Source organism: Astatotilapia calliptera, chromosome 22 (genome assembly GCF_964374335.1).
Source record: "Astatotilapia calliptera chromosome 22, fAstCal68.1, whole genome shotgun sequence".
Lineage (NCBI taxonomy): Eukaryota > Metazoa > Chordata > Actinopteri > Cichliformes > Cichlidae > Astatotilapia > Astatotilapia calliptera.
In genome coordinates this window covers 28123990-28138341 of record NC_137442.1, presented here as the reverse complement: position 1 = coordinate 28138341, position 14352 = coordinate 28123990, and the positions used below count along the sequence as shown (strand labels likewise).

At 40.5% G+C, this 14352-nt stretch overlaps 2 protein-coding genes across 5 annotated transcripts in view; both read right to left on the bottom strand.

Moving 5' to 3' along the window:
* The window catches only part of trappc9 (trafficking protein particle complex subunit 9), a 232402-nt gene extending 230217 nt beyond the window's left edge, over window positions 1-2185 (bottom strand). For 2 of the 4 annotated variants that reach the window (XM_026155948.2, XM_026155951.2), the window contains exons 1-2: window positions 2081-2184; window positions 591-698 (exon numbers count right to left, since the gene is read on the bottom strand). The gene's annotated coding sequence lies outside the window, so the exon portion shown is untranslated. Of the gene's footprint in view, window positions 1-590; window positions 699-2080 lie in introns of all 4 variants that reach the window. The other 2 variants (XM_080296224.1, XM_026155950.2) reach the window with 2 other exon arrangements.
* Window positions 2186-3436: 1251 nt separating this feature from the next.
* sh3bgrl3 (SH3 domain binding glutamate-rich protein like 3) lies at window positions 3437-9419 on the bottom strand. The gene is made up of 3 exons (XM_026156626.2): window positions 9263-9419; window positions 7003-7170; window positions 3437-5828 (listed from the first exon to the last, which is right to left on the bottom strand). The coding sequence occupies exons 1-3, from the start codon at window positions 9305-9307 to the stop codon at window positions 5763-5765; spliced, it is 279 nt and encodes a 92-aa protein (XP_026012411.1). The 5' UTR covers window positions 9308-9419; the 3' UTR covers window positions 3437-5762.
* Window positions 9420-14352: the final 4933 nt, after the last annotated feature.

Here is a 14352-nt window from a genome sequence, read left to right as displayed (position 1 = left end):
TTTAAAAGAGATGATCTTAATTCAATTTACAGTGGCAACAATAACCAGTTAATGTTTCAGTTTGAAACATTAACTGGTTCTATCACTAATAAATGCACATTTCCAATATTACAATACTGAACAGCAATTTGGGAAATGCTAGCAAAAAAGAGGGGAGGGGGTTTGTCGCTAATCATCTTTAAAGAAGATGAGGGAAAGAAGAGAGCCGAGATGCCACAAAACAGCTTGTGATGAAGAGATAAGCTGCTGCTGAAAGTCTTTTTATGTTAAGAAGAAAATAGAGAGATAGAGAGAGACATGGACAGGGTTGCTACACACACAGCAACAAGAAACAAGGTGTGTATTATTCAAGGTGTGACACAAAGTTTGGAAGAACAAGTAAAATGGAATATGTTTCACAGTTGTCCTTCATGCTGAAATAAAATAAAACTATCAAGATACAGCAAAAGGTTTTTTGTACCACAAACTGGCACAGCAGTTCTTAAAAAAAGAAACCAGTGTTGCTAAGCCAGCAAAGCAACACTAAAAGTCTAAAAGACACCAAAAGACAACTAAAGGATTCATTGGCTTTAAGTGCAATATAGAATTACCTTTAAAATCCTTCATAAACTTGTGAAGTTCAAAAGTCCACAAAGCTCTCAGTTGTTTTAGCCTCCAGTTACTGTGGTCCTCTTCTTTGGGACAAGCTGCCTGCTGACCTGAGATCAATTACATGTGTGCAAACATTTTAAAATACTCAAAACTGTTCTGTTCACAAAGACTTGCACTCAATAGCTGTGTATGTGTGTGTCTGTGTATAGTACCATTTGTTTATTTTACCTTCTTTGTGAAGCAAATTGAGTTTATGTATAATGAAATTTGCTATATAAATAAAATAGCCAATTGTCTATATTGCAGATGATGACATAAATATTTCCATGGTTAAGAAAAACAAATTCAGATGATCTAAACAAGTCAAGAACAATCTGGAGTGGGTATCTGTTTTCATGAATGGAAACAGAGAGAGTTTATAACAAGCACTTCATAGTTTGACAGCAACTTCCAAAAATGTGTCCTTGTCCAACACACTATGAACCTATACGTATATATCTGCAGTTGAAGAAAAGTGTGTGGTGTTTTGTTTTGGTTTTGTAATTAGATTTCTGACAGTAAAAATATCTAGTTACAAAAAAAAAAAAAAAAAAATAGAAAGCCATGCCTCTTAACCTCCTAGGACCTGGCGTCCACATATGTGGACATCACATTTTGGGTTATTTAGACCAAAATACTCAATTGTCCTCTCATTATACTGCTACTGATCCATCGAAATTTTAAACGAATATCCTCATATGTGGCTGTCAATTTTCTTAGAAACAAAAATCAGGGGAAAAATAAATAAATCTGGTAATTCTTTGTTTTTACATTCATCGGGTCCCAATCAGCCCAAATATCAAAGAGAAATTAAAAATGCATGCTGTGGAAGAGTTCGGGTCTTAGGAGGTTAAAGTGACAAACTAAAGGATGTCTTTTATTATTTAAACTGTAACACAAATCTATGCAGATCGTAAACAGGTTTTAAATAAGTTTCCCATGAAAGCCTTTTTATCAAGGGTTAGGAGAACAACACAAATCTGCTGAGTTTAAATGATAAAGTCCTGCTTAGTGTCTCTGCTGTGTAAAGCGACTCATCCATAGGACGAAACGATGACAATAAGGATGCACTTCTGCCCAAAAGCAATATTAACACCTGCTAACACCTGTGATAGAAACAAACACCAAGCAGTTGGAGCTAACATGTGTCAGCTGATACAATTAGCAGGAAAAGAGAGAGGAAAACAAGATATCAGATAAAACAGAAGTCCCGGTTTAATGAGCTTTTCATAAGCTAATATGTCTCTATAAGTTTGTGGCTCCCGTTTAACTACATTCTGTCAACACACTGCTTTCAGCTAGCTTAGCTTAGCTAGCTAATCTATGAATGTGTTGCTTACAACGGTCATACAAAAACAGCACTGAGTAATGCGCATATAAGTTCAGTCAAATTAATTTTCTTTTACAGAAGTGCCATTAATACATTTCAAATAACGAATATTCACGTTACCTTAGCAGCTACCTGTCAAATCTTTGAGCTTCCTTCTTTGGCTCAGTACTTAGCGACAACAAATTAACAGCGAAACTTCCGGTGTCGGTTTTCAAAATAAACTCTCTAGCTGTTCTAAGACAATATCTTAAGGAAATACGAACATCAGTTCATTCAATAGTTATTTTTATACAGTAGATCTTTTGCCACTTTTGCTAGCTTACTGTAACGTGGTAGTTTACAATGAACTAACTAGTTTTCACGTTTCAGATTTTGAGAAGTTGAACAATACAGAAATGTGAGCCGCAATGAAGATATGAAGAAATTATACTCTGAATTTTTATTGTTAAAAACCAACCCCAATGCCAATATGGATAATGTTCATGTCATGCTAGCACTTTACCATGTGACCTTGTGGGCCAGTTTATTGAGTCTGTTGGCATCCGCGACCCTCAACCTGCTGCCCCAGCATGCAACAGCATAGAGGATGGCACTGGCCACAACAAACTCATAAAAAATCCTGATCATTGTCTGATAGATGCTGAAAGATCTCAGCCGCCTTAGAAAATAGAAACGACTTCCTGTAGAGGGCAGTGGCGTTTTTAACCCAGTCCATTTTATTATCAGCGAGAACTCCGGGGTATTTATAGTCCTCCAGAATGTCCACATCGAGCCCCTGGATTGAAAGAAGGGTCATAGGTTTCCTGGCCCTCCTAAGTCTTCAATCGGTTCTTTGGCCTTTTGTCAAATGAGCCATTGCACTCAAGCGACATCATACTACATACCAACTTCAATGTGAATTTTAATGTTACCAATTTCTCCTTCTTCCTCTTCTCCCTTTAGGAGTTGCCTCTAGTCTCACCCTATCTGTACATAGATCTTCTTTGCTGTCTTCCTTTCTTTCCCTCCTGCCAGCTACATCCTTCTACCTTCTTCTGCACATGTCCAAAGCATTTTAGCTTTACTCCTCTTAGGTTCTCTCCAAATTCCTCTACCTAAACTGTCCCTTTAATAAACTAATTTCTCATCCTGTGTCTCCCAATGGAAATCTTAACATCTGCCACCTCCCCTCCTTTCTATTAGTGCCACTATCTCCAAACCATAAATCATAGCAGGTCAGTCTTGTAAACCTTCTCACTCATCCTTGTCACTTGTCTTAGCTCTGTCTCCACTCTTCACCTTTCTTATGTGTTGTCCATTTTTTCGAGAATTACCCAAATGCAGCTGGTTATGCATTTAAACTGAGAATAAGAAACTAAGTGTCATGCATGAAGATGCCTAAAAATTAATAAAGCACTGATCTGCAAATTAAAATGACCTTCTTTCACTCAAACAGATAATACGTATAGGGATGTGTATAAGAATAGTCCAGACAGGTAGATTCAACTCCATTTTATTCATTTTTTTTTTTTTAACCCATAAATCACTTTTCACAATCTTCTTGGAAGACAACAGCATTTTATTCCCTATTTTCTTCTCTTTTTTTGGCCAAGGGGAATTGGTCCAAAAGCAAAGCAGGAGCTCAGAGAGAGACGTGGAATGTCTGAACCATGATTCATAGTGATTATACATCAATAACAGGCAAACATCCACAACCATCAACTTACAAAACAGTGCACAAACATTGTGTGTGAAGGCCGTCATCGTTGGTGATCCCAAACCGTAACAATACGAGTATGACAGCGAGGGGGACTGACGGGTGCTATGAGTGAGACAGGGAAACTGGGCTGTTCTCAGTTAAACAGGGGAAAAAAAGAAATGGAATGATCAATATAAGTAAACTAATGATAATCAGCGTAATAACATGAATGCATAAAAAGCACAGATAAGTGAAGCCTTCATTTTTCCCATGTGGTGAGTGTTCCCTAAGGCTGGTAAGATTAATTCAGGTCGGTACAAACATGTCTGCTTGCACCTTTACATCTGTGTTCAGAATGAGGCAGGGTTTCAGTGCATAGTCACATTACTGCATCTTCATGCCAGGTTATTCAGATGAAACCGTAAGATGAAATAGACGGCGGAATGAGAAGATACGCGGTTGAAAGCCAGATCACTCAGATCTTTTGTTTTTTTCTAACTCTCTTCTAATTTCTTTTGCATCTTTCTGCCCCGTGTTGATGAACACAGAGCAGCCCTCAGTGCCAGAAATGAAGCTTTCAAGTTCAACAGGAACACTACGGAAAAATGTAGAAGATGGCAGGTAAGTGCTAACACTGCAGTGAGCATCCACCAGCTAAAATGTATTACAGATTGGCACCAAATGCAACATAAAGACATCTGTTCATCCCACTCTATTGGATGCGAAACGTAAGCAGCTGCTTATTGAAATGTATGACCACTGAATTTTTTTTTTAAGGCGTAAACCAGTTTTTAGTAAGTTTGGCCCAATGGAGATAAATCATAAATATATATGTAATACTTTGGTGTTCAGTTAAGATATCAACCTTTTTTTTTTTTTTTTAAATAGTTTTTTGACCAGAATCCAAAGACATTGCTTTTTTAATGCAGCGTGCAGGTTTACTTTGATGGCGTCCCACAGCGTTTTATTTTTCTTGGTTTAGGGAAGTAAAATGTAATTCTGTGGAATAATACTGCAGTAAAGCCATGAGCTCACTCATCTCGAGGCTTCATAAAAGACTTTCACAAACCACAGCAGCTATGTCCACCAATTCTACTGCCTTTGGTTTACACTGTGCTGATGGACACTGTCATACACAATCCCGCCAACAGACATTAGTCGCAGTAGAGTGCCATGTGCAGACAGACAAAAAACAAGCCTACAAGCTAGCAAACATGTATGTAAACAATGGACCATTTAAAATGTTATCAATAGTTGTCTTTGTATAAGTCGTTGCATTAGACTTACAGAACGATGTATTTTTGGGTGCAGAAAAACTTGACGGTAGCTTTAACGCATTGCACACAAGCTAATTATTTTTAGCTTTTATTTGTAATATTGTGAAGAACACACACTTGATTTCTGGTGGCACCGTTCCTTTAAGTAGGTCAGCTCCCATCCTACATAAGGAGACCAATGGACCAAAATTCTCAAAAACCAGCTTCACCTAAAATCTGTCTTTTAGCTGCTCTAATTCTGAATTAATTGGATTGAGGGACTTCAGTCCTTGCTACTTAGCTGTACATTTGCATCCACATGAAGTGCAAACAGTGTGGTGTAATGTGCAACATGGGAACCTGAAGGCTACAGAATAAGATGCCAAAAAGTAGTTAAGACTGATGGATGATGGTGTGCTTGGTCTGCCTGCCACATCAGGAAGATTCTGGGTTAAATGTTGTCATCCAGTGGATTAGTTTAATCTTCAGCGATCAGTTGGCCACAGCCAAGATTAGTCGACCTAATTACCGCATATTCAGACAGCCCATTGATTCCTAATGGACCAGGAGCACTAACACTAGCCTGTCAGATGGATAAAATAAGATCTGAGAGGAATCAAATGGAGAGAAAAAAGGACATAAAAAGAGAGTAAGACTGATTTCAAGCATAATGGTGCATTACAGGGAATGTGTCTTTGCTGATTAGTAGTATTCATGATATTTGGCATTTTTCATTATGGCATTGAAAGTGGGTGGCCACTGCTAGTGGTGCAGAGTGAGAGAGAGAGAGAGACAGAGAGACTGGACAACAGGACTCTGATAGGACACGAGGCGGGTGGGGAAATGAGGTTAAGGTACTCCGTCATCCTCACGCCAGTTTCAGAAACTGTTCCACTGTATCCGCTTCCACTGCCTCGGAAAACATTTCATAGTTCTGTCGAGAGGAAGAAAATGCCAACAGTGTTAATAAGTACACAAAACAACAAACCAGCAGCAGCACAATCCCACAACTGCTGGAAGTAACGCAGCACTCTGATAAATCAAAAGCAGAGCACATGAGCCTCGTGTAAATGTATTGTTCACTTTGTACAACTTGACCTCCGTTAAGGAAAACAACTGTTTCAATGAGTTCAGCGTTGCGTTATTGGTGAGAATATGTGAGTGTGTGTCTGTACGCCTGCATCCTGATGTGATATTTGTGAGGATGACAATGAACGTCAGAACACAAGACTTTTTGTTGAAATATATTCGAAAGTTTTTATATTTTAAATGCATCGTTTATTACGTGTTATTAAGTAACAGAGTTCTTGTATCGTCTCCACAGTGTTCCTTTTTATCCTCTATAGTTATTGTTGGATCCATTTATGTTATGTTGAGAATTAAAGAGGACTTTCTGCTGAAGTTTTGAAAATCAAACTTCTCCCTAACGTGGCCATTAAAGGTGACTGAGTTTGCAGGTCCTTTTGCAGAGAGCGGGAGCTGCTGTCAGCACAGAAGATTCTGAATGTAACCAAGAAAAATCTCAAATAGAAATACAGAGATTTTGAAACCACTGCTGCAGCACCAACGTAGGCATCCTTTTATGCTAATTCAGTTTTGCACACACATATCCTTGGCGTATAATGATTAACCAGTTTAATACTGGCACAACTTAGTAGAGAAGCAGTGACTGTGGAATTTTGATATCAAATTTTCAAGAGAGAAAAATAAAATAAAACCCAAAAATGCTCTTCAACAAATCTCCTTGAAGGCATTTAGCAATTTGACTGCGACAGCTAACTAACAACTGACACATGCGTTAACTATTTAATGATATATTGATTACTGATATACTGAAAATTTGAGGGACACATGCATTTAACAACCACGTGATTAAATCATCCTGCAGGTGGAGTTTACTTTGAAAAGTGTTCACACATGTTCAGTTGTCACAGGCAGCTTACAGGGCTTTGAGAGTGAAGTGTCAGGATGCTGGAGTAGATTTGAGATTTCAGTTTCAAAAACGTGGTTTCACATTTTTAACTTGTGACAAACAATTACTGTGTTGACAGCACCAGCACTTCACTGTATGAATAAGCAAAGAGTCTGTGTGTGTGTGTTTTCCTTACCCCACAGTACTGGTGTTCGTTGAAAAGCTGGGGAGGGACTGCCGTCGGGTCCCCCACTTTGCTCCTCATTTCATCACGGAGCTCCCCGCCCACAGAGATGTCGATGAGCTCGTACTGGATGCTTTTGCTTTCAAGGATTCGTATCACTTCTGCCTGTTGAGACTTCACCTAGCATTAAATAAAGCCCCCCCAAAAAGGCCAAAACAAGGGTTTTAGGATCTTAATCAACCCAAATACAATTAACAGGAAGCAGACAACTCATTTATCTGTGTTTAATTTGCAGACAGTGACATGTGACACCACAGTTTCCAATCTACTGTTCACCGACTACATTTCCAAGAGCTTAGCAGAGCAAAATCATGATAGCTGTGAAGCTGATAAGTGTTTTAGTCAGTGTGTGATAAAACAAGAGGCAGATGAAGGCTGAAATTCTCTGAAGGACTGTTCAGATACACCTGGTAATGCTATTTTCCCAAAAGGGAAAAAAACATGACCCTTTTTTCTTCTTTTTAAAAAAAAAAGAAAAAGAAAAAAAAAGAAACAACACTATAATAGAAAAGAATATGATTTAAGGCATTTTTGATGCTCTGCCAGTAAAAAGCTGCAGCTTTATGTTGCATATGTTACACAAATGTGATGATTAATAGATGTAGTAGACAGTCTGCTATCTTGTGGGTGACTCAGGAAGTGTGTGTGTGTGTGTGTGTGTGTGGGGGGGGACCACACCTAAAAACAGCACTAACTGGCAACACACAGACAGCCCAGTCTCATTTCCTTAAACTGAAAAAAAAAGGGGAATTGCTCGTATTTGTTCCATAAAATTTTAGGAAGCACCTCTGAATTATGAGAAGTTTCATGTGTGCTGCAGCTGACTGGAAACACTGACATAATAATGTAGGTCTGAGCTACTGAGGTGATTCTAGAAATGTTTTGTACACTTATGCAGTTAAATTATAATAAGATGTTTTGAGGAATTGCATTAGTCTTAATATAAAAAACAAAAGTGAAACATAGACAAGTATTAAATAACTACGATGTTGCATCATCATTTTTTAAATAAGTTAGGTTAAAAAAATGCTACAGTGACGGGTGTAGCACACCGCAGCCACCACGAAGGTAGCTAGAAGCAATGCTGCACATGCAAGAGTTAAAAATGAACGCCTGTTACAACCTTTTCACTGTGCATTTCCTCACAGCTAATAGATACCAGATGTTTGTCCCACTCCACTGTACAAGCTAACTTCAAAAAGAAAAAAAAAGTCCTGCAAAATGATTGTTATAATAAAAATAAAAAAAAAGGTTGTACAATGTCAGTTTGTACACTTCTGCAGATAGTCTGAACATCACCTTGTTCCATTTAGTCCTTCTTTATATATTCTGTGGAAAATTATGAACCAAACTCTATTACAAAATCCAAGAATTTGCTGCACTGACCATACAACAAATACACACATGACAACATAAAGTGGTTTGATGCATTAACGTTAGACTTCCTACTAGTTACTTCGGCATACATGTGAAATACCAGCTAGCTCTCATTTAAAGAACATTTGTATTTTATTACCGATTCCCTACGGGCTAACTGTCGATCTAGAATAACTGGAACAAGAAGATAGAGGATTGGGTGTGCCGCTTATAAAAATCCAAATTCCTTCGAAACATGTGCCGTTTAGTAAATCAGATTCATGCTGACGTATTAGATACACTCTGTTTATATCAGGCCTTAGCGTTATGGTTTAAATTAGCGAGAACAAGCAGCTGCCAGATTTTTAAATGTAGTTTGGTGCGCTTCTCTCTGTACAGGAAACGGATACTTGTGTTCGCTACAATGAACCACTCCTCATGCACCACAATAACACTATGAGAATTTCACTGATTAGAATAAGTAAGCGCTTTAAGGAGAATTATACGCAAAAACCTGCTAGCTAAGCTGCTTCATAAAAACACCTTTCTCCAACTAAGGCAAGGGAAGCTAGGTGGAATAAGGCAACCTGCTTTGTCTTTACGGGTCGTATAAGTTTAAATTTAATTCCCAATGATAACTTTAATGATTATCGAGCTTTCACACTAATAACTCTGACGTTTCAATAATGCAATAAAGGGGCAGTGAGTTAGGCATAGGCCCGCTGCACTGTTAGTCAGGAGGAAGCTTACTACTGATAGGGTGCTGGGTGTGTCTGTTGGACTGTTAGCTGCTGCCACCGGAGCTAAAAGCATAAATATAACAGTACATGTTGTCGATTATGGCTGCTTGACTCACCGTCCTCGAGGCAGTAACAGTGGTGTAGTACAGTTTGATTCCCATAGCTGCAGATCCTTCCACTCTCTCTTTGTGTATCTGCTTGCAAGTAGCTTTCTCCCGCTGGTATCAAGGTAGCTGTTAAACCTGGAAGGACGTCCGGCGAGGTCCGCTTTTCAAAATAAAAGACATTTCGACTTCAAGTAAAACATAAAGTCATATGTAACTTAAAAAGTGGGAAACACGTTTAAGCCAGGTTGAATATGTGGACTCTGAAATCACAAATTGTAACATTCTTGATACAGCGACATGACTATGAATACAATAGTAACAGAAACAGAACTAGTAGCAATTATTATGAAGGTTTTGAATGTTTGATCAGAGAAAAAGCAGTCTGAAGGCATCAACGGCCCTTGTTTGACTGAGAAAAAAATGGTTTGGTAGGTTAATCAGTGATTAATTATATTTCTAAACACTGTTATTAGTTACATTATTATTTGCTTCATAGATCTGCGCTGGCAATCACTGGCAGCTCTTTTGACATGTTTAATGTTGAGACAGGAAATGGTTTGTTATTCTTGGGCAGACTTGATTCTACTCTTCCTCTATCCTGTGGTCCGCTGTGCATAGTTTAAAGAGACAGCACATGACTTTATTCATGTTTCAGTGTGGCGTGAGGCATCAACTCCTGTCAGCCCTACATATAGGGTTATATATTTAATTCACTCTAAACTGCTACCTTCTTTCACTCAGTCTTACACACCTCCTTCTTGTACCCTTTCCCCTTCTTCATCTCACTTTATTAATTTTTTCCTCTTAAGACCCTGTCTTTCTTAATTTTTCTCTTACATTTTATCCCCCTTTTGCAGAATTCCAAACAATCAGTTGCCAGAGAAAGTAAAGGCAGTTTGATACTCGCTTCCAGCATGAAGATACAGATCAAAGCAATAAGAGGGCCGAATGGTACTGGATTTTTTTTTTTGGGGGGGGGGGGGAATTGTTGTGGTGAACACATATTTCGAGAAGGAGGGGGAACAAAGGGTGACAAAAAGGAGTGTAGCAAGGTGCACAAAGGTAGGCTATATCTTATACAGAATCTGAAAGGATTAGGAAAGGAGGAGGAAAATGTAGCCAGGAGGCATTGCTTGTTGCTGTTGCATGACTCAAGAAATCAAGAAGCAGCACGTGAACTTAGGAAGAAGAAGGAAGAATGTTGGGTGGAGTTCAGGAAGAAGTTGAGACAGGCTCTGCGTGGTAGGGAAAAGTTACCAAATGACTGGGTGAGGGAAGCTGCCAGGGAAGGTGTATCCAAGAAAGTGTGTTTTCTGGACAAAGGAAAGCAGACAGGTAGACCTGGTTGTGGAATAAGGAAATATAGCAAAGTGTTCAAAGGAAGAGGTCAGCAAAGAAAAAGTGGAATAGTCAGGGAGATGAAGAAAGTAGGCAGGAGTACTGGGAGACATGGCAAGTGAGTGGTGACAAAGTAAAACGGAAAAGGCTTATACTGAATTGTATGTGAGGCTGGACACGAAGAAACAAAGAAAAGGACAAACTTATTTTGCAAAGACCATCCATCCTTCTGCTTATCCAGGTCAGGGTCATGAGGGCAGCAGCCTAAGCAGAGGAACCCAGATCTCTCTTTCCCCAGCCACCTCTTCCAGCTTATGTGGGGGAACGATGATGCATTCCCAAACAGACTTTTCATAGCCAGTCATTGTCTTAAAGTGGCACAATGCCAAAGTATCTTGTACGTCTAGATTGTTTGGCTCTTCTGCTGTTGGATTTGCTGGTCCACACTTCTGTAAGTAGGCCCAGAAAGTTGATTCTATTCATCAGGATGAAGAGATTTCAGTAGGAGATACATGAGAGAACTGGAATCGCTATGTCCAGATAAACAGAATCAAATTTCTGCGATTTCCTTGCCTGAAGATTGAGCATGCATCAAGTTGTTGTTGTTGTAGTAGTGCAGAAGAGCAGCTGCATTAATGATATTGAAGCAAGTTCAAACCAGTGTTTTGCAAAGGCACTGGAAGCCACTCTTTTAAGTACCAGTCATGTTATACCAAATATCTTGTGCACATGTTAGCATTGTTGTAGCACCACTGCTCACAAGCTATGGGCTCCAAGCATGGTGTAAATCAGCAGTCTGCAACCCCCGGGCCACGGACCGGTACCGGTCTGTGATTCGTTTGGTTCAGGGCGGGGGTTACCTCTGATGGGTGCTCTTTTTCGCTTTCGTTGCACTCGTCTTGGGTGCCGGTCCGAGCCTGACCACTGCAATCCAAGCCTGACGTCTTCGTTTAGTAATATCAGATACATTAAATCCCTCCCGTTGCCTCCAGGAGGGTAAACGATGAAAAGAGAGCCCATTTTCCAGCTTCTTGCCTGCCCTATTGTGTGATCTAACGTTGCAACCAACAACACAGTACAAACAAACCATAGCTGACGCTGCCGTGTGCTTCGTTTGGCCTACCGTCATGGTGGGAGATCACATTCCGTGACATCACGCTCTAAAGCCCTATAGGAAGAGGGCCGTGTGACACATCAAACTTATTGGTAATGTCACAAGAAAAACAATGGTGTGCTTGGTTTCAACGTAACTTTATTCTTTCATGAATTATTTACAAGTTTCTGACCACTTATACAATGTGTTCAATGTGCTGCCCATTGTGTTGGATTGTCAATGCAACCCTCTTCTCCCACTCTTCACACACTGATAGCAACACCGCAGGAGAAATGCCAGCACAGGCATCCAGTATCCGTAGTTTCAGGTGCTGCACATCTCGTATCTTCACACCATAGAAAATTGCCTTCAGATGACCCCAAAGATAAAAGTCTAAGGGGGTCAGATCAGGAGACCTTGGAGGCCATTCAACTCGCCCACGGCGACCAATCCACTTTCCAGGAAACTGTTCATCTAGGAATGCTCTGACCTGGCACCCATAGTATTCTACTCACCCTGTAGAATACTCATAACTTTTAATCTCAAGTTATGGGATTATGTATTTTGTTCTATTTGAACATTTTGGTCTGCAAAAGAGGATTCTCTTTAAACTCTGTAAATCCTTTAGGTTTCTTTGCTGCTGCTGCTTGGCGACTCAAAACTTCAGCTCCCTCCATAGATTTTCTAGAGGACTGAGGTCTGGAGACTGGCAACTCCATGATCATAATGTGCTTCTTTAGCCATACATTTCCTTCTTACAAATCCAGCGGGTGGAGTTGCAAAGTAAAATGGCCTGTATTTGTATAGCGCTTTTCTAGTCCCTAAGGACCCCAAAGCGCTTTACACAACCTGTCATCCACCCATTCACACACACATTCACACACTGGTGATGGCAAGCTACATTGTAGCCACAGCCACCCTGGGGCGCACTGACAGAGGCGAGGCTGCCGGACACTGGCGCCACCGGGCCCTCTGACCACCACCAGTAGGCAACGGGTGAAGTGTCTTGCCCAAGGACACAACGACCGAGACTGTCCAAGCCGGGGCTCGAACCGGCAACCTTCCGATTACAAGGTGAACTCCCAACTCTTGAGCCACGATCGCCCCACAGTACCTTGCACAAACCGTTTTCACCTTCTCACCAAGATCCTTGGAGATCAAGAGATCTTCTTGGGCATCGTTCTTCGCCTTTAGACAATAATTCTAATGGCAAAAGAGCCAAACGGGACAGGCAAAAAAAAAAAAGAAAAAAAAATGCAATGTGCTTTTATGGATTTTTGGTTCATATTCTGCCTCTTCATTGAAATGAAACTGCCAGAAAAACAAGAGTGTCATGGCACAGTGGCCCGTGGAAATGGGATGGACTCAAGTGCAGTTTCAAACCTGGAGGGGCCAGAGGTGCGGTGTAACGAAAAGAGTCTTTATTTACAATGCTCAGAGGCTAACAGAAATTTCAGACTAGAATTAAGGAACATAAACTAGACGTCTGAGGCGAGAGAAAATACTATGACTATGACTAGATGGCAGGGATAACTGGGTGCAGGGACTGGGCAGGGGAAACTGTGGCTGGCCAGGGCACTGAAACAGAGGAGAGAGCAGTCAGTGAATCTGAGAATAATACACTGAGCTGTCTTACAAGCTTGCAGGTGGGGGTTGCATGGAGGAGGGAGGCAGGAGAGGTCCAGGTGGGTGCTGCGTGCAATGCAGGGAGGCAAGCAGGAGAGACTGGCAGTTGGAAAAAAGGGAGAGATTACCGGTGGCTGCAAACTTGTATCCAGGAGAGCTTGGTAGGTGGGTTTCAGATGCTGACAAGAAAACAGAGGAAATAAGGTTAATATACACGATGAGTCACCAAGGAACAGACGTGAGGCCAAGAACTGAGTAAAGTTGGCAGATAATCTGGCGAAGACCAGTTGAGTGTGCAGGTCATAAATACTGCCGGTGTGATTGCCATCAGGTGAGGAACAACAAAGACTCCACCCAGTGGGGAGGAGCCGATGCTGTGGAAAACCACCCAGACCATGACAGAGAGTGATTTTTTAAAACAGATATGTCTAAAAACCAGCCACCTCTAAGAGCAAGTAAATCCTTTTTTTTTTTTTTGTGTCCCGTTTGGATCTTTAGCCATCAGAATTGTTGTCTTAAGGCCAAGAAAGATGCCAAGCGGATTTATTTTACCAAGTGGATCATCATGGCCTTGCCATATTGGTCCATTTGATTGACCTTTATTATAATTATGAATTTATTTTATTTTCAGTTGCTACAAACGGGACAGACATGACTGGGGGATAGGACAGGGAGAAAGAATGAAAGAAAGAGAGGGAGAGAAAGAAAACCAAAGGGGAGAAGAGACGTGAGAAGGGGGGGAAGAAAGAAAAACAAAAAAAACACCTGGATCACCTGTATGGAGAAAAAAAACAGAAGAGAAAGCAAACAACAAAGAGCAACATAATAAAAAAAACGGCACCATCACAAACTAGCTAGCAGTAGATAACAGTAGATACTAAATAATAAACGATATTGTGCAGCACGCAAGATAGACAGCGCACAATGTGCTTTGAGGCAGCAGCCAAGAAAGCTGTAGTCCGCGTCTGTGAATACCCGTGTGTACACCTGTGTGGATCAGCATGCTTGCATTCCAAAGGTTTCTCCATGTAACGATCTGCTA

Bases quoted from the DNA above. Each gene is read 5' to 3' on its own strand.
- sh3bgrl3 (XM_026156626.2), bottom strand. From the start codon at position 9,307: ATGGGAATCAAACTGTACTACACCACTGTTACTGCCTCGAGGACG. The intron at 7,171-9,262 runs GTGAGTCAAGCA...ATTTAATGCTAG, and splicing joins CTGTTACTGCCTCGAGGACG to GTGAAGTCTCAACAGGCAGA. The intron at 5,829-7,002 runs GTAAGGAAAACA...TCCTCTCGACAG, and splicing joins ACGAACACCAGTACTGTGGG to AACTATGAAATGTTTTCCGA.